The 22,646-nt window shown below is 39.3% G+C and overlaps 2 protein-coding genes across 5 annotated transcripts in view; one reads left to right on the forward strand and one right to left on the reverse strand.

The window, feature by feature from the left end:
• LOC129432148 (3'-5' exoribonuclease HELZ2) overlaps window positions 1-22,646 on the reverse strand; it is a 122,178-nt gene that overhangs the window by 93,910 nt on the left and 5,622 nt on the right. For 3 of the 4 annotated variants that reach the window (XM_073859230.1, XM_073859233.1, XM_073859232.1), the window contains exon 3: window positions 18,733-18,891. The gene's annotated coding sequence lies outside the window, so the exon portion shown is untranslated. Of the gene's footprint in view, window positions 1-18,732; window positions 18,892-19,193; window positions 20,816-22,646 lie in introns of those variants that run through there. The other variant, XM_073859231.1, reaches the window with a different exon arrangement.
• On the forward strand, window positions 15,319-17,800 carry LOC141353197 (E3 SUMO-protein ligase ZBED1-like). Its single transcript, XM_073859676.1, has 2 exons — window positions 15,319-16,021; window positions 16,122-17,800. The coding sequence occupies exons 1-2, from the start codon at window positions 15,407-15,409 to the stop codon at window positions 16,347-16,349; spliced, it is 843 nt and encodes a 280-aa protein (XP_073715777.1). The 5' UTR covers window positions 15,319-15,406; the 3' UTR covers window positions 16,350-17,800.

The raw sequence follows: 22,646 nt of genomic DNA on the forward strand, positions 1-22,646 counted from the left end.
GGTACAATAAGGTACAAACTATTATCTGAAGATCTGTTGCCTGGGGTACAATGCCTTAAGACTGAACAAGATGGCAAAGAACAAAGCACTCTTATAAAGGGCTAGACACAGGTGAAAGAAATCAAGGCTAATGAGGAGAGAACAATCACACACAATATTGCCATCAGCAGGTGTGGCGAGCACTGAGCTTGGGGTTATGGTGCCATCTGGAAATGAGGAGGGTGTCCAACAACAAAGTTTTAATGAGGCGCCCCCTGCAGGCCAGGAGTGGAATCAAGAACCCAAAGATTGAATCTGTACATAGACGAATTACAAGAATTACCTATTTTTGATCAAAAACAGCTAATTTTGCCGGAAAGGTGATTTTAAAGGCCTAAAGAAAAACAAAAATATTTCCTAAAGTGTGAGATGCCTAATTCTGTTATTACATCAGACAGAAGCTGCGGAGAAAAAATCTGCAATGAGCTCGTAGTCATGTTAGAAATGTGAAAGCGAAAAACATTTCTGCCTTGTTATATTTGTCTTATAATAAAACAATAATTGAAAAAGTTTAAGGCCTTAATGCTGTGGCAGATTTGCCCTCGCAGTACCGAAAATGATACAGAATACCGAAATTTTACAGATATAGTACTGAAGTTAGAAATTCTAGTCCCGTAACAACACTACTATCGTCACCCAAACTTTTTGCGCCACAAAGTTGACTGACATGAAAAGCAGCCAATCGCACTAGGAAAGGTCACTAATGCTCCTTGTCAGCATATTTGGGAGCTGTAGCTTTTAACTCCCTGGGGTCCAAAAACGTGGCGCCGCATTTTGACGTGTTTTCTTCTTATCATAGCAGAATTAACTTAAAATACATAATTAACAATCATACACTTACATGTTTGACATCATTTGAAACTGTGAAGGGTCTTCTTTATTTGGTGTACATTCACAATAACAACAAATCAATGGCTGAATCCAAAACCACATACTTACTGAGTAGGTACTGAGCTTCACTGAGTACCTACTTAACGAGCGCTAGGATCTAAGGTATCAGAAAGGTTTCTGTGATGGTTGGAGTAAGGGTTAGGGGAAGGGAATAGAATATACAGTTTGTACAGTATAAAATACATTAAGTCTATGGAATGTCCCCACAAATCCTGGAAACCAGAATGTGTGTGTGTGTGTTATGTTATGTCTCTTAATTTCTGTTTTGTATTTTTGGACTTGTCTCTGTCTCTATATGCCACCCTGTACTTCAGTGTCCCTTATCATTGTCATCTTGTTAACTTTTTTGATGTAAAGCGTCCTTGAGCTCTGGAAAGGCGCTATATAAATAAAACTTATTATTATTTACATTCTATTAAATTTTTTTGTTACAAATTAATAAATGATAAGTAAACCTTATCATGGTTATACTACAGAGAAAGTTACATTCCTGTTACATGCATACAGCCTTTTCCAGGCAAAAAAGTCTTAGAAATTGTAAATCAATATGTTGTTTTATGTGAATAAGTAGGCAGAATGATTTTGAAGAAAAAACTCTAGATTACTAGATCCTATTTTGATAAGTCTTGTGAAAACATGTTTAGCTTTTTCAAAAACCATGCAAAACATTTTTCTCTCAAAAATACAAACATGTACATACATGTTGCTCATATAACATTGTAGCCCAGGTTGTGCTGAACACAATGTTATGAGACTTTTGCCATTATTATGTTTTTAAGCAAAAATGTCAGTGCAGGTCAAAACTTCTCCAGGGCCCTAAAAACCCCTTAGACCCCAAAGGGTTAATGCGATTGTAAATAGTTAATGAGATGCGATTGGGTCAGCCACACTAGTGCGGCTAAATATACTCTCATGTAGGGCTGAGCGATTAATCGAAATCTTAATAAAATCACGATTTGAGCATGCACGATTTCTAAATCGCGTCATAGCACGCCTAAATTGAGCGCGAGAACAGAAGTCAGAACAGACCGGGCGGGGATACAGATGAAGAGTTTGGTTCCAAAACGCAATAAATCCATTTTGACAAATTTCGGGAAAAACGTGTTTTCTGTACCAAGCAAGTGACAAGATGAAAACCACTATTTTCTGTTACAATCTTTCACATAGCATCTTTAGGTTATAAAAACATAAAAAATTCAAATCCATAACTTGATTTTCAAAGATTTATTATAAAAACAGATTCTTTTTTTCCACAAAATGCAATAAATCCATGACAGTTTTTTTTTCAAAATGCTATAAATCTATTCAATCAAATGTGCATTCATCTTTGCCATTTTATATTCATTTAGTTTAACAGTTGTACACACTAATTAAAAAAATAAACATTAATGGCATTAATAAAAACACTTACTTTGTCATATTAAGAACACTGTCATTGCTGCGGTTATACTTGACGTCGTGTCTTAGCATTTTTCACAGCGATCAGCTGTAAAATGTTTTGGTCCTGCTCAATTTTCGTTGACTTTAAGTAAAATAATGGAAAGTTTTTCATAAGGCATAAAAAAAATTTTTTGGTTCCGGTTTCCGACCGACCCTGCCAATTTATGTGCGACCCAAATTTATTTTATGAGCTTGGGGAAGAAATAATACACATTAAATAAATACACAAAAAAACTTTGAGGCGAACTATAATTTACCTTTTAGTACAGCACCGTTCTTGTAAAGCACGCGTCCTCCAGCAACAAACAAAGCAGCTACACGGTCGTTAACACAATGGTTCACAGATCGTTGTCGCCACTTACAAAGGCACTGGTAAAGTGGTAATTTTTGGTGTGCATTCGAGATGCTGCTTCGTGCACAGCAACGTGATCTTTTGCCCCGCCGAAAGATGTAAATTACAGACAAAAAAGACGAGCTGAACAACGATATGCAAGTGGGCTTTTCTCTTCCAGAGAGCACAAACCAAGGCTCATTTTTGCTGGCAGTAAGTGAATTATAATATTTGAATTTATGGTATTATGACCAGGGCTTGACATTCATTCATTATTCCTGTAGGCTGCTTATGGAGCATAGGGCTGCATCAACACCACGCCAACGCACTCTGTTTTGGGCTGTTTTCTTAAGCTGAGTCCATGTCACTCCGGCCTCCTTCATTTCGCACTCGACTGACCTTCTCCACGTCTGTTTGGGCCGTCCCACTTTCCTTTTTCCTTGTGGGTTCCAGTCTAGTGCTTGCCTTGTGACGTTATCTATTGGCTTGCGAAGTGTGTGTCCTATCCACATCCATTTTCTTTCCTTGATGTCCCTACCGACTGGGTTCTGGTTGGTTCTGTTCCATAGGTCTGTATTGGAAATCTTCTCAGGCCACCTGATGTTGAGGATGTGGCGCAAGCACTTATTGACAAATGTCTGTATCTTGTTGGTGATGGTGTTTGTAACCCGCCATGTTTCAGACCCATAGAGGAGGACTGCTTTCACGTTGGTGTTAAAGATGTGGACTTTGTTGCGCTGGGATAAGGCCTTGGAGTTCCAGATGGGCCGCAGGATATTGAATGCTACTCTTGCTTTGCTTATCCGACTCTTGACATCTTCATCTGCTCCGCCATCAATGTTGACCACGCTTCCTAAGTACACAAAGCGATCGGTCTCCACCAGGGCTTCTCCCTGTAGTTGCAGTGGCTGATGTAATCGATTGTTCATCCGCATCACCATTGTTTTCTTGATGTTAATTTTCAGGCCAGTCTTCTCTGCCTCGTTCGCTAGCCGCGTTAGCTTGGACTGTGCATGCAGCTGTTTGTGGGACAGGAGGCCGATGTCATCCGCAAAATCCAAGTCCTCTAGATCAGAGGTCCCCAACCACCGGGTCGCGACCCAGTACCGGGTCGTGGACAAGTTGCCACCGGGTCGCAAGAACGTCCCGGAATTTTTTTTTATAATAGCCACGTAATAGCTTAATCGGGTATTTTGTACTATAAGAGCCGACTTCAAATAACATCGATCATTTCCACTGTTGTACAGAGTCGCGCTCTCTCTTTTTCTTGGTCTCTCTCTCTCTACCAGCGCATCAGCGATCACATTGCTGTTATAAGAGTTTTGAGCATACAGTACTTCTAAAACACAATCGATCAAAGAATTGCAGAGTTATAACTTTATGAATAATTTGCAAATGTACCTCGCAAATTATGTAAATACACGGAGACGTTCAACTGTGTGACATGGGCATCGCAAATGACTGAAAAGTAATTATTTTATTGTTCTTTAAAACAACTTCAGAATTATCCAGCGATCTTGGCACCATGATCATAATAAACTATTAATCATATTTTAACGGCTGTGGCTACCCAGTCGTGCTTTTAACGTAGGTTTGAAAAGGAACCTAAGCTGTCAATCATCATTAAAATCATATGGTAAACGTGAGCCTCTGCGCCCAGCCGCAATTCTTCTGGCATCTCTTCCGCTATCTTTTTGTCTTTTATAAGCTGTACATTGAACTTGTAGAATGCTCTTCCTGCAGAGTCGCGGAAGGATCTCAGCTTGGTCCTCAATGTTGCTACCAGCAACTGATGGTCGGAGGCTGCGTCAGCGCCGCGCCTTACTCTGACGTCCAGCATACTTCTTCTCCACTTTCGATCAATAGTGAAGTGGTCAATCTGATTTTCCGTCTTCCCATCAGGTGAAGTTCAAGTGGTCTTATGGATCCTTCTGTGAGGGTAAATAGTGCCACCTATTACTAGGTCGTTGAAAGAGCAGAAGTCTATAAGCAGATATCCGTTCTCGTTGCAGGTACCTACACCATGCCTGCCCATGATGAGTTCCCTGTCTGTGTTGTCGACACCCACCTTGGCATTCAAGTCGCCCATGACAATCTTCATGTCCCTGCGTGGAGTCCTGTCCCACAGAGACTGCAAGGAACTGTAAAAGTCTTCCTTTTCCGCTTCCTGCGCTGTGTTTGTAGGTGCATAGCACTGGATGATGGTGGTTTTCCTTCCCTTGGAGTTGAACCTGGCTGACATAAGTCTTGGTGAGACGGGCTCCCACGGCATCAGCGCTCTCGCAGCCTCTGATGCCAACAGTAGTGCGACTCCTTGGGTGTGATCGTGCTCCATGTCTTCATGTCCGGAGTAGATGATGGTTTCTCCGGAAGACAATCTGGTCTGGCCACTTCCATTCCATCGAGTCTCACATAGTCCGAGAACCTTGATGTTATATCTTTCCATCTCTTTGGCCACCTGTGCTGATTTGCCACTTTCATATAGGGTTCTGATGTTCCAGGTCCCTATCCTGGTCTTGGCCTTGGTCGTGAGAAGACTTGTCGGCGAGCTAGTTTCCTGAAGGCTTTCACCAGCACGCGTCATGGGCCCCACTGAAGAGAAGTCTTCCCATCCAGGCAGTTGTTGGAATGTAGTTGTTTTCGTTGCAGTTTCTGTAGCTTTTATTTTTTTTTACGGTGTGGGGTTGCTAGCCCCACGCCCAACCCTCCTCCTTTTGCAGCCGGGCTTGGGACCGGCCTAGGCGGAGGGCTTGACATTAACACCCGCCAAACGCGGGTAAGATTTCGGCCGTAAGGCGGGTTGTAGTTTTCTTAAAAGTTATGCGAAATGATAAACAATACGCAATGCGACACTGGGAAACTACAACTCCCATGAGCATTCTGCACCCAGAGCAACGCACAGAGATCTGTTGAGAGACGCGCACGCGATCAGCGGGGCGTTGCGGACCAAAGCATCACCTTCCAGAGAGGGCGCGAGAGCTGATGGATTTGCGAATGCACAAGAGGACGCAGTCTGAGCGCATACACACTTCGGGAAAGATCAAACAATTGCATGGAAGTGATTGAAGAGATATAAATTGCGTGCACACTCTCAGTGCAAGAGCGAAGAGAAATTCAGCGCATACCTGAATGCACACGAAATCAAAAGAAACCCGCCATCGAGAGGTTCGCGCATCATTTTAATGTAACAATAATGCCCTCCCGACATTTGTCATTAAAAGTCTTAAATCTCTTATCAGAAACCATTTAGCTTATAAAATACATCTGCATGACAGTAACATTTATGTACATATCTTGACAGTATTTACTGCTGTTGTTAATAAATATTTAAAGTGGTTATCGATGGGTTTTGTGTTTATCTTTTCAGTTTAGAATTAGTGTTTCTTCTACACCCCTGTTCTACTTTTAATATATTCATTCAAAGTTAATCTATTTATGCCTTACTTACTAGCATGTTTTTCATGCACCTTATATGATCTATATACCAGCTATATACCAGCTAATAAATGTTGTCTTAATTCGGGTAGTCAGACTGCATTTGAAATTCAGTCTGCATCTAATTTAGCAAGTAAATTTGCTCGAATTAAAGTCATTTTAGGATGCCAAAGTCAAATTTAATCATATAAAATTTAACTTTGGCTAGTACCTTTGAAAAACAACTAGCCACTTTGGCTGGTGAGCAAAAAAGTTAATGTCAAGCCCTGATTATGACATTTGTTAAAGAGTTCCACTTTTATACTTTAGCTACAGGCTTACGTAAGATACAGTGGGGCAAAAAAGTATTTAGTCAGCTACCAATTGTTCAAGTTCTCACACTTAAAAAGATGAGAGAGGCATGTAATTTTTGTCAAAGGTACACGTCAACTATGAGAGACAAAATGAGAAAAAAATCCAGAAAATCACATTGTCAGATTTTTTTAAGAATTTATTTGCAAATTATGGTGAAAAATAAGTATTTGGTCAATAACAAAAGTTTATGTCAATACTTTGTTATATACCCTTTGTTGGCAATGACAGAGATCAAACGTTTTCTGTAAGTCTCCACAAGGTTTTTACACACTGTTGCTGGTAGTTTGGCCCATTCCTCCATGCAGATCTCCTCTAGAGCAGTGATGTTTTAGGGCTGTCGCTGGGCAACTCAGATTTTCAACTCCCTCCAAAGATTTTCTATGGGGTTGAGATCTGGAGACTGGCTAGGCCACTCCAGGACCTTGAAATTATTCTTACGAAACCACTCCTTCTTTGCCCGGGCGGTATGTTTGGGATCACTGCCATACTGAAAGACCAAGCCACGTTTCATCTTCAATGCCCTTGCTGACGAAAGGAGGTTTTGAGTCAAAATCTCACGATACATGGACCCATTCATTCTTTCCTTAACTCGGATCAGTCGTCCTGGTCCCTTTGCAGAAAAACAGCCCCAAATCATGAGGTTTCCACCCCCATGCTTCACAGTAGGTATGGAGTTCTTTGGATGCAACTCAGCATCTTTCTCCTCCAAACACAAGAAGTTGAGTTTCTACCTAAAAGTTATGTTTTGGTTTCATCTGACCATATGACATTCTCCCACTCTTCTTCTGGATCATCCAAATGCTCTCTAGCAAACTTCAGACGGGTCCGGAGATGTACTGGCTTAAGCAGGTGGACACATCTGGCACTGCAGGAATTGAGTCCCTGGCTGCATAGTGTGTTACTGATGGTAGCCTTTGTTACTTTGGTCCCAGCTCTCTGCAGGTTATTCACTAGGTCCCCCCATGTGGTTCTGGGATTTTTGCTCACCATTCTGGTGATAATTTTTACCCTACGGGATGAGATCTTGCGTGGAGCCCCAGATCGAGGGAGATTATCAGTGGTCTTGTATGTCTTACATTTTCTAATAATTGCTCTCACAATTGATTTCTTCACACCAAGCTGCTTACCTATTGCAGATTCAGTCTTCCCAGCCTGGTGCAGATCTACAATTTTGTTTCTGGTGTCCTTTGACAGCTCTTTGGTCTTGGCCATAGTTGAGTTTGCATTCTGACTGTTTTAGGTTGTGGACAGGTGTCTTTTATACTGCTAACAAGTTCAAACAGGTGCCATTAATACAGGTAACAAGTGGAGGACAGAGGATCCTCTTAAAGAAAAAGTTACAGGTCTGTGAGAGAAAGAAATCTTGCTTTTTTGTTATTGACCAAATACTTATTTTCCACCATAAATCGCAAACAAATTCTTAAAAAATCAGACAATGTGATTCTCTGGATTTTTTTCCTCATTTTGTCTTTCATAGTTGAAGTGTACCTATGATGAAAATTACAGGCCCCTCTCATCTTTTTAAGTGGGAGAACTTGCACAATTGGTGGTTGACTAAATACTTTTTTGCCCCACTGTATTTTTCATATCATACAGTGTTTCCCACTAGGCTTGGGAATCGAGAATCGATTGGAACCGGGACTAGCTTTGCGATTTTTCCGGAATCGTTCAAAAGTTTAAATTTCGATTCCTAGTTTCGATTCACAGTTCGCCGACCGGAAAAAGAAACCGCTGAACCCAATGAAGAAGTGTCTGTTTCGTGCATAGGCACGTCGAACGTAATAAAGCACCTCGTTCATTGAGTAGAAATAAATGTGTGCCCCGTCTTTGACACGCTGCGCCGACCATCCTCCGCTGCCTCTTCCTCTGTCTCTGACCCACAGCTTGGCACCGCAGTGACTGCACTGCAGTCTGTATCAAGTAAGTAAAACAATACATATATAATAAGGGCTCGCTAAATTTCAAAATCCCTGGTAGAAAAAAGAAACGCTAAAACAATGTTACTCTCTGAAAACAAAAGGACTTGTTATTTTTAAATTACTTGAGTTCGCGCTTTTTGCTGAGCACAAGAACAAGCGCGTACTTGTGAAGAGCGGACCCAGCATGCAGAGGAGCGCGCATCTCAGACGTGAACACGAAAGGAATAACGGGTTTAATTATGCTTTCAGTTTCACTTCTTGTTACGTGAGGATAGTAATGACTGACAAAACGACGCCGTACATACTACCTAACAAAATCTGAGAGAATGCAAAAACATTAAAATATATTTCCTATGATAGCCCGACGGGCAGAGCGAAGATGCATTTTGATAACCCGACAGGAATTTGCAATAGCCCCGGGACGTCGGGCTAGCGATTTCGCCAGCCCTGAAAAGAATGCCTTGTGCCAACATTGAGCTAACAAATTAGCCCATGTATTTTTTCATAGACAATTTATGAGCTAAGAGTGCGAATGTTAGTTAGCCCATCAGTGGGAGCACGGTAACATGTTCAAGTACCTGCAGCAGCATCATACACTCATGTGTAAATGTGTTTTCATGAGGTTTTCAAAAATATAGCTCTCTTGAGGAAAGTGTACCTCTGTAAAAATATATTCATAATTTATAATATTTATATTCAAGTTCATAGATTTGATATTTATATTGTAGTTGAAAACAGCCATGTGAGAAATTAATAGTAAAGTTCATAAAAAGTCAAAAGTTTATAAAATTAAAATTGATAGAGAAGGTCAGACTATTTCCTTCAGAAAGACCATTGGTTAGCTAGCTCATTTAAAATACCCTAAACATTTTTGACCCTGCCTCTTAAAAGAATCGGAATCGAGAATCGATAGGAACCGGAATCGAAACAAGGAATCGGAATTGGAATCGGAATCGTTCAAATTCAAACGATACCCAACCCTATTTCCCACACATAAGTTAGACTAATTCTAGTTAGACAGATTCAACACCGGCCTCCACATATTGCGTTTCGTTATTTATTTATTTTTTTACTTTAAAACACGCAGTGTATTCGTTCAGCTGCATTTACTGTTCCTGCTCTCTCTCTCTCTCTCTCTCTCTCTCTCTCTCTCTCTCTCTCTCTCTCTCTCTCTCTCTCTCTCTCTCTCTCTCTCTCTCACACAGACACACACACACACACACACACACAATTAAAAAGAGATAATCCGTGGAGATACGTGGCTTTGCGCTGCGTGAGACAAACACGCAATATGGCCAAAGTCACCTCAAATATATCCGCTATTCAATTTAAATATTTAACAATTTCCTACCTATCCCTTGCTGCCACTGTAAAAAAATAAAAAATAAAATAAAATAAATTCCCTACCGACCCATGACCTAAACTGACAACCAACCAGAACCAAACTTTTTTTTTTATGCCTAAGATCCCCTGGGGTCAATGTTTTAGCACGAGAAGCTTGATGCTGTCGGGAGAACAAGTGACCGTCTCCCGAGTAAATTAATAGATGTTGATGGCTTACGTTTCTTTCCCGTCACAGAAAAACATCACAGGTTTATCAATGCAATTAAAGTATTTTTTTTGTTTTGTTTGTTGATCACGAAGTACAAAGTAGATGAGGAAAACTAGGGCTGCGTCCGAAACCGCATACTGTATAGTAGGCACTGAATTAGATGAAGTACCTACTTACTTGGCGTTAAAACAGTAGGTACTGTATAGTATGAATCCTGGTAGTATGAATGAGATTCGAACGTACTACATCCGCCATGTTGCTACATCACGTGACATATGTCGTCATCACGTCGTGTCATTTCAGCGCGAAAACAGCCGCGTGCCTCTTCTTCTTCGTTGGATAACTCCTCGTCCGGGGCATCATGGGATAGTGTAGCGTCCATCGTATGCACACTGCAAAATCTAACCGGCAGTAGTAGGTCATCCGGGTACTTTTCGCATACTGTTTTTCGAATACTATGTATTCGGACATACTACTCGCTTCGCCTACTGCTTTTCGCGTACTATATAGTATGTAGTAGGCGGTTTCGGACGCAGCATAGGACTCCGTGTACTCAGCGCGCCGCCATTGTTTGTTTACATTGCGTGAATGGTGCGCTGTAATTTCTGGAGTGGAGTTATAGCGTTCTGTAAAAAAGGAGGAGTGGCGTTTATTGCATTTTGGGAAAAAAGGGAGAAAAGATGACAGAATAACACGGCGGATATTGGATTTTGCGTAAAATTTAGAATTTACTTTTTAACTTCTGACCTGATATAATACTGCTTTGGCAGTAACTCGGTTTTTTTTTCAAAAATGGCGTTTATCGCGTTTTGGAACCAAACTCTTCAGATATTCTACAGAAATAGGGAAGATGAGTTCAGGACAGGATAAGGACTTGGTGCCCAAAAAAAAATAATCAACATCTGTGGTGTGGGATTACTTTGGATTAGAGATCGACCAATACTCATTTTTTTTAAACCGATAACAAATATTTGGATGCTTATGTGCCCGATAACCGATATGCTGAACCGATTTTTATTTACTGTTATACTTCTGTTTTTGACACAATTACTACAACACGACCTGAACTGAACAAACCCTTATAATAATAATAATAATCATAATCACTCCCTCTTTGCATACAAAGTCATAAATAGAGGGGTCTGAAAGAGTGAAGAATAATATTAATTTAATGAATAATGTAGAAACTATATTCTCAATACATGGACCATTCCTGTCACGGTACAAATGATGAGAAGGATGTGCAGGTTAAACAGTTTTAATAAACATAATTAAAGCTCACAGTAGTACAAACAATAGACATTCCAAGGAGTAACACAGATGGTAAACGGGCGCAAACAACCAGTGACATAGAACAACTATCCCACATAGGCTGCGTCCGAAAACTCTAAATTGCTGCCTTCTGAGGCAGCTTTCCAAGGCAGGAAGGCATCAAGGCATGTCCGAATTCAATGTTTGGTTTACTTCCTGTCTCCTGAGATACCTATGCGTGGACGTACATTGAGAATGTGATTGGTCGAGCCGAGTTCGAAAAAATAAAATGGCGGCCAAGGACGCGACTGGACCACCAATTTAGTGTAAATAAAGGTAGATTTTCACTTTTTACACCTTTTAATTGCATTTCTAGCGAGAAATTAGTATTGTAGTTTTCAAATATGTGATTAGTTATCACAAAGGCGCTCTCTGTTTATATTTCAAACCCCCTGCCTTTGAAGTATGTCCGAAAGTGAGCTGCCTTCATGCCTCCGAAGTCATTTCCTCATGAGGCAGCGAGGCAACGAGTTTTCGGACGCAGCGATAGACACAAACCAAGACACAGCATTTATACAAAAGGTGATTGGTTACAGCTGGTGACAAGAGGCATGTAATTAACTAATGAGTCCAGGTGATGCTGATGATCAGTGACTGACACAATTAACACACACACACACGCCAGAACACAGTTGACAACTGTGACAATTCCAAACACCCCTATAATTTCGTCAGAAATGGACTGATCCAAAGTTCGTGCTGCGGTTGCCAGGTAACGGAGCGGGAGAGAGAACAGTATAGCGGAGTTGGCTGCATATTGTACATAGTTTATAGAGTAAAACAGGTGGATTAAGTGCCTTTTTTGAGATATAGTATCATTGTCTTGACCAACAACCTGTAGCCTTCAGCAATCCAACAAGTAGTTAGCAAAGAGATTTTACAAATAATATCACTGACTGGAATACTACATTCAGGAAAGTAACAAACAAAACGGCTTATATATCATTGAATTTCTTAACTGGTAATGTTATTTGATGTCAGAGTAATAAATATTTAGTTGTTATAGCTTATGAAATGGCTGTTGACAGCGCTGTTTATCTATGCATTTACTCACGCATTAACTGTATCAAACTCTGACCGCTTGCGGAGGTAATAAATAATTAACTCATTCACCGCCATTGACGAGTTATCTCGTCAATTATGAGTTAATATTTAACTAATAAACATGCTTTTCTGGACGAATTTCAAAGTGAAAGTGTAATACCGCTTTTATCCACTGGATGGCGCCAAACCGCCAATTTATCAAAAACGGAAGTTAAAAAGATTTAAATCATTTTGAACTGCCTTTATGTTTGATAGTCATTCTGGGTCTGATCTCTAACATAAATTTCTTTACAAAAACGCATTTTTTTAAGCTTTTTGCTCAAAATGTTGTATTTTTGAAGAGAAATATCCATATTTCAGTGGTCAAATTAAGTGGAAAAAATAAATATATAATGAAACGTTTTTCCCCATTTTGTTTGTTTGTTTGTTTGTTTGTTGTTTGTTTGAAAGCAGAGGGTATGTTCTTTAATTTGATATAATTTGTATGTTTATATATTTATAGAAAATAATTTTTCCTGCAAGGAATTTTGTGAAACTTTTGTTAAAATCACAAAAATGCAGGTGGGCAACTTTTCTCAAAAAGGCTGGCGGTGAATGAGTTAATTAATATCCACAGACATTTATTTAGATATTTTAGCAAAATAATGTTTATCTGGTAAATGTTAATATAACTTAGGGTAAATCTTGTTAAAAGTTAGTTACGGTGGCAGCCTTCAACCCCGGTAAGTGAATAGCAATATGAACGTGATTTTACGATGCTAATGATAAGCATAAATAACAGAAAAACGAATTTAATTTAGCGTTTTTAATTCCACAAAGCATTAATTCATGGATGTTTTATTCATGCAAAACTACGTCGTTATTGGGACCGGATTTGATGGATCAGCGTGACTCTGTGAGTTCATCTCTATTCTTGGACAAGCTGCATACATTGCTTTTAATAAATCAACTTATTTAACATAACATACATTAATGCACAATAAGATGTGTTATAAATGCCTGCAAATATGCAAAGTAAGTATACTCAAAAACCTTTTAATGAAGTCGCGTCACTCCGCCTTCATATTTGCTGTGAGCTCCTCTCCTCAGATGCATCCAGCGCGCAATTCTCAATTCTCTCGTTTATCGGTACAAGAACGATATCCGATCATCGGAAAAAGCGCAAATATCGAGGAAAATATTGGAAAACAGATCTATATATATATATCGGTCGATCTCTACTTTGGATACAGCAGAGATTATTTATCACAGAGTCAGGTAATTTGCAAGACCTGTCAGTCTGTCATTGCGGCAAAACGGGGTAACACAACAAATCTTTTTCAACACCTGAGGCAGCGCCACACAGAGCTTTATGCTCAATGCATGGCAAAAAAATCCCTGGACATGAACCAAAGTACATCCCAAACTCATTCGCAACAAAAATCGATAACTCAGACATTTGCTAGCTGCACACCATACGGCAGAAAAAAGGCATAAAGAAATAACCGACGCTGTCACGTATCATTTATGCAAAGATATGGTGCCCGCAAATGTCGTCAGTAAAGCCGGCTTTCAAAAAATTATACAGACCCTTGATAAGAGATATCAACTGCCATTGCAAAGTTATTTTTCAAGAGTTGCAATCCCTAAGATATACTCCAAATGCAAGGCCAGTGTTGAATCGGAGTTAAAAGGAGTGAAATAATGTGCAACTACTTCAGATATGTGGTCAAGCAGAACATCGGAGCCCTACTTAAGTTTAACGGTGCACTTTATTAATGACGATTTCAAATTGAAAACCCAGTGCTTGCAAACATCATATTTCCCTAATGTCCACACTGGAGAGAATTTGTCTCAGGGTTTGAGAGATGCTCTGGCTTCCTGGGGACTTTGTGAGGAGCATCAAGTTGCAATCACCACTGACAATGGATCGAACATCGTGAAGGCAGTCGCTCTCAACAAATGGACAAGATTACAATGCTTTGGACATAGACTGCATCTTGCAATCGGTAAGTTTCATTACATAGGCTATACGGTTTCCTTTAAAATATGAAAATGTAGCGTATTTATGGAAAATCAGTAGTCATGAATCGTGATAATTTGTGCTGCTTGTTTTCGTTTGTAAAAAATGTTAGGGTAACACTTTACAATAAGGTTCATTAGTTAACATTAGTTAATGTATTAACTAACATGAACAAACCACAAGCAATACATTTGTTGAAGTATTTATTCATCTTTGTTAATGTAAGTTAATAGAAATAAAGCTTTTAATTGTTTGTTCATGTTAGTTCACAGTACATTAACTAACGTTAATAAGATTTTAATAAAAGTATTAGTAATTGTTGATTAAAATTAATGTTATTAACATTATTAGTTCATGTTAACTAATGTAGTTAACTAATGTTAACTAATGAACCTTATTGTAAAGTGTTACCAATTTAAATCACATACATTTTATATATATATATATATATTTTTTAAATCTTCAGTCATTGTAATAGCTTGTAAAATTGTAATTAAGGTATTGAAATAGGATCCATGTTCAGACTACTACAGTATGTGGTGCTATTGTATTCTACACTGCCATAAATAATTGCAGTGTTTCCCATATTGACTTATTTGTGGCGCCCGCGGCAATATCAAAACTGACCGCCACAAATACATTTTGCTTTGACTTCGTTGAATAAACATGAGCACTACACGTTTCAAAATCGAAACCTTGCGCAGGTGTTTTTATATATCACTATTCATTTCTGAAGTAAACTGACTGCGTTCAGAAAATTTGGGATGTAAGCGTTTGAGAGCTTTTTTAACTGCTTTGTGTACAGCGTTACCAGGAAACCTCGATCTCTAACACCCCAACAGCGCCTCCCGCTGGTAGAGAATTAATTTGCTAATATATGCCGCAACAAATAGAGTGCACGTCTGTAGAAAACACTGAATTGTAATTAGTATTGTAATCATTATCAGTAATAAATAGAACAAAATGTTAATTTTAACAGCAATTTCAAATGTAATCCTTTTTGTGTATAACTTCACAGTTTTCTCTTATATAAAGGTTTGGTACAGTATAAGATGTCTTTCATTTGAATGATAATGCTTTTTATTTAAATGTACTTTGTCTTATTTATTTTAGAAAATGCAGTTAAGGATGACTCAGGTTTGTGCAAAAAGTTGGCTGGGCATTTTTCTCATAGTTGGAAAAAGAAGGTGGCCTTAACTGAAGCCAAGGAAGAACTTCAGCTTCTAAAGCATGCACCCATAAAAGAGTGTCCAACAAGGTGGGGCTCAAGGCAACGGATGATAGAACGAGTTTTGGAACAACAGAAAGCTCTGTCTCAGATCCTTTTAGATGATCGCAAAACAAGACATCTGGTTCCACAATGGCAGGACACAGATGTCCTTGAATCTGTGAACAAGGCACTGAAACCCCTGCAGGAGTTTACAGATGCCCTGTCTGGCAAGGACCATGTCAGCACGTCATATCTGAAGCCAGTTCTTCATCTGTTCAACACGAAGATACTGGCTGTGAACGATGAGGATTCTGACCTGACCAACACAATAAAATCCCAAATTCTTGAGTACATAAATCAAAGGTATGATGATGAAGATACCCAAGAACTGCTGGATATGTCGTTATTCCTAGATCCAAATTACATTGCTGTAGAAAAACTTCCAAACATCAAGGCCAGGGTGATGTCTGATATGAAAGAAGTATCACACAAGGTGAGTTGGTGTATGGGTAAATTTTCTGGTAGTGTCACAGGTCAATATGTATAATTATGTTTTAATATTTTTCTGTTGTCTGTTGTGTTTGTTTTTATAGGATGCAGTGAATTCTGAGAGCACCACATGGAGACAGAATGTAGACACAGATGTACCTTCATCAGCAAAAAGAACAAAGAAGTCTCTGGAAAGCTTTTTTAAGACTGTCTCAGCCATGCCACCATCCCTGCAGCTTGAAGAAGCCATTGTCTCTGAGATGAACAGCTACCTGCTTACTCCCTTTATCGACAGCGAGGAAGATCCTCTTCATTGGTGGAAACTACATTAAATTAACTTCCCAAGATTGAGCAAGCTTGCTCAAAAATATCTGTGCATTCCAGCAACAAGCTCACCATCTGAGAGGGTGTTTAGCACTGTAGGAAATGTGGTCACATGCTAACGTTCCTGCTTGAAACTAGGGCTGCTCGATTATGGGAAAAATCATAATCCCGATTGTTTTGATAAAAATCTTAATCTCGATTATTTAACACGATTACTTAAATGACTGTAAAAACATGCATTTATACATGGGCTTCACATTAACTTTTTTGCTCACCAGCCAAAGTAGCTAGTTGTTTTCCAAAGTTACTAGCCACACAGCATTTTCACAGGCCACAATTTTGTTGCTGGTAAAATAAATTTTATATGATTAAACTTGACTTTGGCATCCTAAAATGACTTTAATTTGAGCAAATTTACTTGGTTTAGCTAAATTAGATGCAGATTGAATTTCAAATGCAGTCTGACCACCCAAATTAGGACAACATTAGCTGGTATATACCAGGTATATCAGTATAGATCATATCATATATTTAGGTGCATAAAACAGTCTAGTAAGGCATAAATAGATTTACATAGAATGAATATATTAAAAGTGGAGCAGGGGTGTAGAAGATTAACTGAAAAGATATACACAAAACCCCTCGACAACCACTTTAAATATTTATTAACAACAGCAGTCAAGAAATGTACATGAATTTTACTTTTCAACTTGTTTATGCAGATTGTATTTTATATGCTTGATCATGTTTTCTGTTAAAAGTGATTTAAGACTTTTAATGACAACTGTCAAGAGGGCATTATTGTTGCCCAAAGTAGCTTACATTAAAATGATGCGCGAACCTCTCAGCTGGCGGGTTTCATTTGATTTCGTGTTCATTCAGGAATGCGCTGAATTTCTCTCCGCTCTTGCCCTGAGAATGTGCACGCAAAATATAGGCTATATCTCTCCAATCACTTCCATGCAATTGTTATATCTTTCCCGAAGTGTGTATGCGCTCAGACTGCGTCCTCTTGTGCATTCGCAAATCCATCACCTCTCGCGCGCTCTCTGGGAGGTGGCGCTTTGGTCCGCAACGCTCCGCTGAACGCGCGCGCGTCTCCACAAACGGTCGCAGCCGAAATATACCCGCATTTGGCGGGTGTTAATGTCAAGCCCTGCATACATTCAATGCATTGTTTAGTGTTGCTGCAGAAGGCTACACGTGTCAAAGCAGTAGTGTTTAAGTGCCAACAGAACGCGATTCACATTTTAAACACGATCGCTTGAAATGCATATAACTTTACAAACATAAACAGGACTATTACCTAGTGACCTGACTTTAAACAGATGACTGAGCGCGCAGCTCTCTGCACGGAGAGCGGCGCCACGATCCAGCTGATATTTTAAACGTGAGGGATAGTTTCCGCTCGCTTGAAAAGCATAAAACTGAACAAATACATGAGGATTTCTACTTTGTGTGCGAGGCGCAGCTGCTTATGATGCGTCGGATTAATGACTCAAAACGAAATAACAGAAATGCGGCACACTAATCGATCTCCCTCGATTATCTTGTTTTTGCAATCGAAATGTGCAAAAATCGAAATTGAAATCGAAAAACGATTAATTGCACAGCCCTACTTGAAACCAGAAATGGTAGACATGCTGGTTTTCTTAGCAGAAAACCTTTAAACATTTAAAGCAGCTAGATTCTGCCAATGTTCTAATTGTAATTATTTTGGAGACTTTAGTCTTGGAAGTTTTTTGTTGTTTTAATTACCCACGTTAATATATACGTTAATATATTTAACTTGGTCTGTTCTAGAATCTAGAGATGTGTTAACTTTTTGATGAAATCGAGAAAAAAAAAATCGTGATAGTTTTTTTGTCCATATCGCACAGCCCTACTCTCATGGTTCCACTGTAAAGACCTGTATTAACGGCGCCTGCTGTGAAGAGCCATGTCCACTTCACCCCTGTAACCGCCCCTATTTTGCCGCTTTCCGCACGTCTCCTATTGAAAAAAAAACTAAACACTCACAGTTGCCGCGTACCGTGTGAACGTATTAAATAAAGAGTGTATGCATTGTTTTGCATGAATGGATCACAGAGATGCTACAAACAAATGTATAACTTGTGTTTTTTATCAGCTGTACAAAAAATGGCCTATGCAAAAGTGCATTCTATTAGGGCTTAATATGCTAAAAGAAGCGGTATGCTATATTTCAGAGGGGTGCCACTAATTGAAATAAACTAATTTGCACTACTGTTTAAAATTAATGAAAAGAACCCCAGATTTTAGTATGTGTTCCTTTTTCCTTTTGTGCTGAACCCATACCAAATCATGACCCCTGAACTGACTTCTGTGTACAGTTACACCCCTACTAAATTTGTAAAAATAAGTCTACAATACCTCAATGTCCTTTTCTGACCTCTTGACCTTCCTGTTTTCCTTCGATTCTTGTTCTTCTTTTTACTTTTCTTTTCCTCATCTGAAGAGTCAGACATAGAGCTAGAGCTGGAGTCCAACATGGCTCCTCATCTTCAGTAGCCATCATCCCAAAGTTCCCTTCTGTAAAATGATACAATTTACTTTCAGTACATTTAAATTAGAGATTTCAATTAATGCAATTTCCCATATTCAATGATTATTTAAATTAGCAATAATTAGTCAAATAACCATTAACTGTAATAGCGCAATAAGCCTTTACTGCAGTGGCACATAGCCAATGACATAAAAACGCCAGCTTCCTTGCGCGAATTAAAAGATTTTATTTTGTCTAAATAACATGATTGTAAAATGAGTCAATGTAGTTGGTGTTTTTATAAAATTATCAAAACAAAATTAAAGTGCCCATATTATGAAAAACTTACTTTTTCTGGGTTTTGGGGTGTTCATTCGTGTCTCTGATGCTCCCACGCATACAAACTTGGAAAAAAATCCATCCATCTTGTTTTGAGTGAGATACAGGTTTCTGAATGTCCTCTGCCTTGAGTCTCAGATTACACGGTTTCAAACTCAGCTCCGTTGTTACTAGGGATGCACCGAAATTTCGGTCGCCGAAAATTTCGGCCGAAAATGGCATTATCGGTTTCGGGCCGAAATAAAAAATCCAGCCGAAAATGTAAACCGAAAATGAATGTCAACCGCGCCCCTCCCATCTGTGCGCTAGCGCTTGGGTTTCATTCATGGTGATCAGTCGTCTCCCACCCCTCCCCTTCGTGCTCAATAGTGCTGCAACGACGCGTCGACGTCATCGATTACGTCGACTACGCGACGCGTCACGCTGTTTACATTAATCTCGCGTAATGGCGGCTTCTTCTCCTGGCAGTGTTATCCATACATTTATTTGTTTGTGTGCGCCACAAAATCAACAATGGTCGCAACATTTACATTTTTATTTTCATTTAAAACGGCTTAATTAATTGTTGTGAGCGCTCGGTGGTGCCTCTCTTGTGCACGCTCTCTCTCTGTGCGTGAAGCCCCTAGACAGCGCCTCTCATTCATGACACTGAGTGAAAGAATTAAAAGTTGGATGTGTTTTCCATGCGGATTCCTCTGTGTGCTTGCATTTTCACATAAACGTCAGATGTTACTGACAGAGAAGACGACTGATTCGAGTTTATCATGAAAGGTTAGCAATGTTTTCCCACACACACTGGTTCTCAATGTGGTTGTGCGCGAGCTCTCTCTCTCCTATGCCCACGCATGCCTTCTGTAGTAACACTGTGTAATGGCAATTTTGTAATTTGCGCCGAACTGTCTGCGAGGTCTCGTTTATAAATCAAGATTTTAGTAACTTAGTAGTTAAAGTAACAGCTGGTTGGATTAAACACAAGGTTATTGGGTCATGTTTAGTCACTATTTTAATAGTCTTTGGGGTGGTTTCCTGGACAGAGATTAGCTTAAGCCAAAACTAGACCTTAGTTTAATTAGGAAATATAATTAGTTTAAACAAACATGCCTTACTAAAAACATTACTTGTGTGCATTTTGAGGACAAACTAAAGGCACTGATGTATTTAAAGATATGTCAGTGCAAGATGTTTTCAGTTTGGACAGCTCTTATATTTATTTTAGTCTAGGACTAGTCTAATCCCTGTCTGGGAAAACGCCACTATATGTCTGACAACAGAACAGATAATATGTGAAAATAGCATTCAGTTGTGTTAAAATGCTAATTTCAGACCTTATTAATGTACAACTTTGTTCTTTTTTATAAATGTTTGCAATTTCTTTATTGTTTATTAGATTTTTCCCACCTTTTTGCTGATCCAAAAAATAATCTGAACTGTGCCTCAAAAACTGTAATGTGATCCGAACTGTGAGTTTTTTTTTATTCGTCACACACCACTAGTAAAGTTAGTACACAGTGATAGCCATTAATGCAATTGTACTAATAATTGGCATAATAATTTATTTCGGTGTTTCGGTTTCGTTTTTCGGCCTTGGTTTCCTTTTTTCGGTTTTCGGTTTCGGCCAAGAATTTTCATTTCGGTGCATCCCTAGTTGTTACGTAACTATCCGTTTCGTCACATTCAGTTTGAATTTTCCCACCCACCACCCCACTCGCAGGTCTCCACCCACCAGGAGCTAGAGAGAGCACAGAGAGAGCAGTCACTTGATACCCTCTGTGCTGTCATCATGTCTCACGGAAATAACAGCGCTATTTGGATATTATGGATTATACTCCCGCCTACTTAAAAAACAAAGTTTTAACGCGTGGTTATTGGAACCCGGAGTAATCTTATATACAGTGTGTTACGACGCAAATAGTCATCAGATTGTAGGCGATAAGACGGTCATGTGAAATGTGATGTAAACAACAGACTATCACAGACTATAACAGACGGTCACTATGTATCTATATTTCATGGATTATACGCATTTGTGGACAAAAATGGTCATTGGATGTATTTTATTGGACTTTCATGGATCATTCACACATCTGAAACAGACTGGATTCGATTCGCGATTGTTGTATCAACACAAAAGGTAAGAAGTCACGTTATATTTTGCATGTTGTCATCTTCTGTCACACAATACTACATTAGAGCATCTATATCTCAAAACAGAGATCATACATTGATGCTAATCCCGAAAATTATACCTTTTAAATGTATAGTGATGTTAAAATTGTTTGTAGACAGTAAATTAGGCTATGTAGATATTTTTGCAGGCTAGATAGTTTACAGCGTGGTTTCGAAAGTTTAAAAAAATATTTAACGACTTTATTTTACAATTCTACAAGAACTAAGTAATAGTGCTTTGCCAAACTAAAAGTGTTTTGCCAAACTAACCGAGACCGGGCCTTACCACCCCGGCTTTTCTGACGAGGCTAACCCCCGAGCCTCATAACTTTACGGTCCGGACCTCCCGCTAGCTTCTAACAATTAGCACGCGGTCCACAAGCAGTATACATCCCCCGCCGGGTCTTAATTTCTGTAAGTAGCCCTCAAGTAATATGTTATTTATCTTATTTCCACAATGGCATGTGTTTTATGTCTGTGTTTGCGCGTTTACAATTATCCAATTGAGTGCTAACATTTATATTTTACTGTTCGGCTTAATTCACTGCGCGCGCTCTCTGTCATGTTGGCGTGCAGTGCGCCCCTTTCTCTCACATAACTAAAAAGGTGACAGTGTTTTCAAAGTCTGTTGCTCCGTATACTTTTTTTTTTGCGTAAACATCACAGTCACGGATGTTACTGACAGAGAAGACAGCTGTCGAGTTTATCATGATTTTACGAAAGATTGTTTAGTGTTTCCACACACGCGCACGCATTCTCTCCCTCTCTATATCGGGCTGTAGGATATGCCTGCGCCGCTCGTGTTTTGAAGTAATGACTCTGTGTAACAGTAACAGTGTATGCTGCCATATTTCTGAAAATATTTTATATTTATCTAAAATAAAAAGCTGATAACACAACAAGACACGATGAGTAGGGCCAAACGGAATCCGTGTACACGGAATTCCGCGGATTTAATGCCCGTGATTGAATAGCACACATACCCCGCGCTTCAGCTTGTTTGTGACCAGTAAAAGTCATTGACAACAAGCACACATACATAGCCTCGCGCATTTGTGAGCCGCATTGACAAGTATATAAACCCTGCGCTTGCTGTTTGCTGTGATTGTTTTTAATGATAGAGAGCACGAACCATTTGATATATGAGATTAAATAAATCTTACCGATAAGTTAAGCAGATCTCACTTGACTCTGTCTATATGACGCGACTGTCAGCACTCCGCACATCATCATTTCAAATCCGTTTACAAGACGAATGCTCTTGTTATGTTTTAATATAAAGTTTACATTGCGTTGT

This window comes from Misgurnus anguillicaudatus, chromosome 21, assembly GCF_027580225.2.
Source record: "Misgurnus anguillicaudatus chromosome 21, ASM2758022v2, whole genome shotgun sequence".
Taxonomy (NCBI): Eukaryota; Metazoa; Chordata; class Actinopteri; order Cypriniformes; family Cobitidae; genus Misgurnus; species Misgurnus anguillicaudatus.

Coding starts and splice junctions, on each gene's coding strand:
- LOC141353197 (XM_073859676.1), top strand. CDS start 15,407: ATGTACTTTGTCTTATTTATTTTAGAAAATGCAGTTAAGGATGACTCA. Junction 16,022..16,121: donor TGAAAGAAGTATCACACAAG/GTGAGTTGGTGT, acceptor TTGTTTTTATAG/GATGCAGTGAATTCTGAGAG.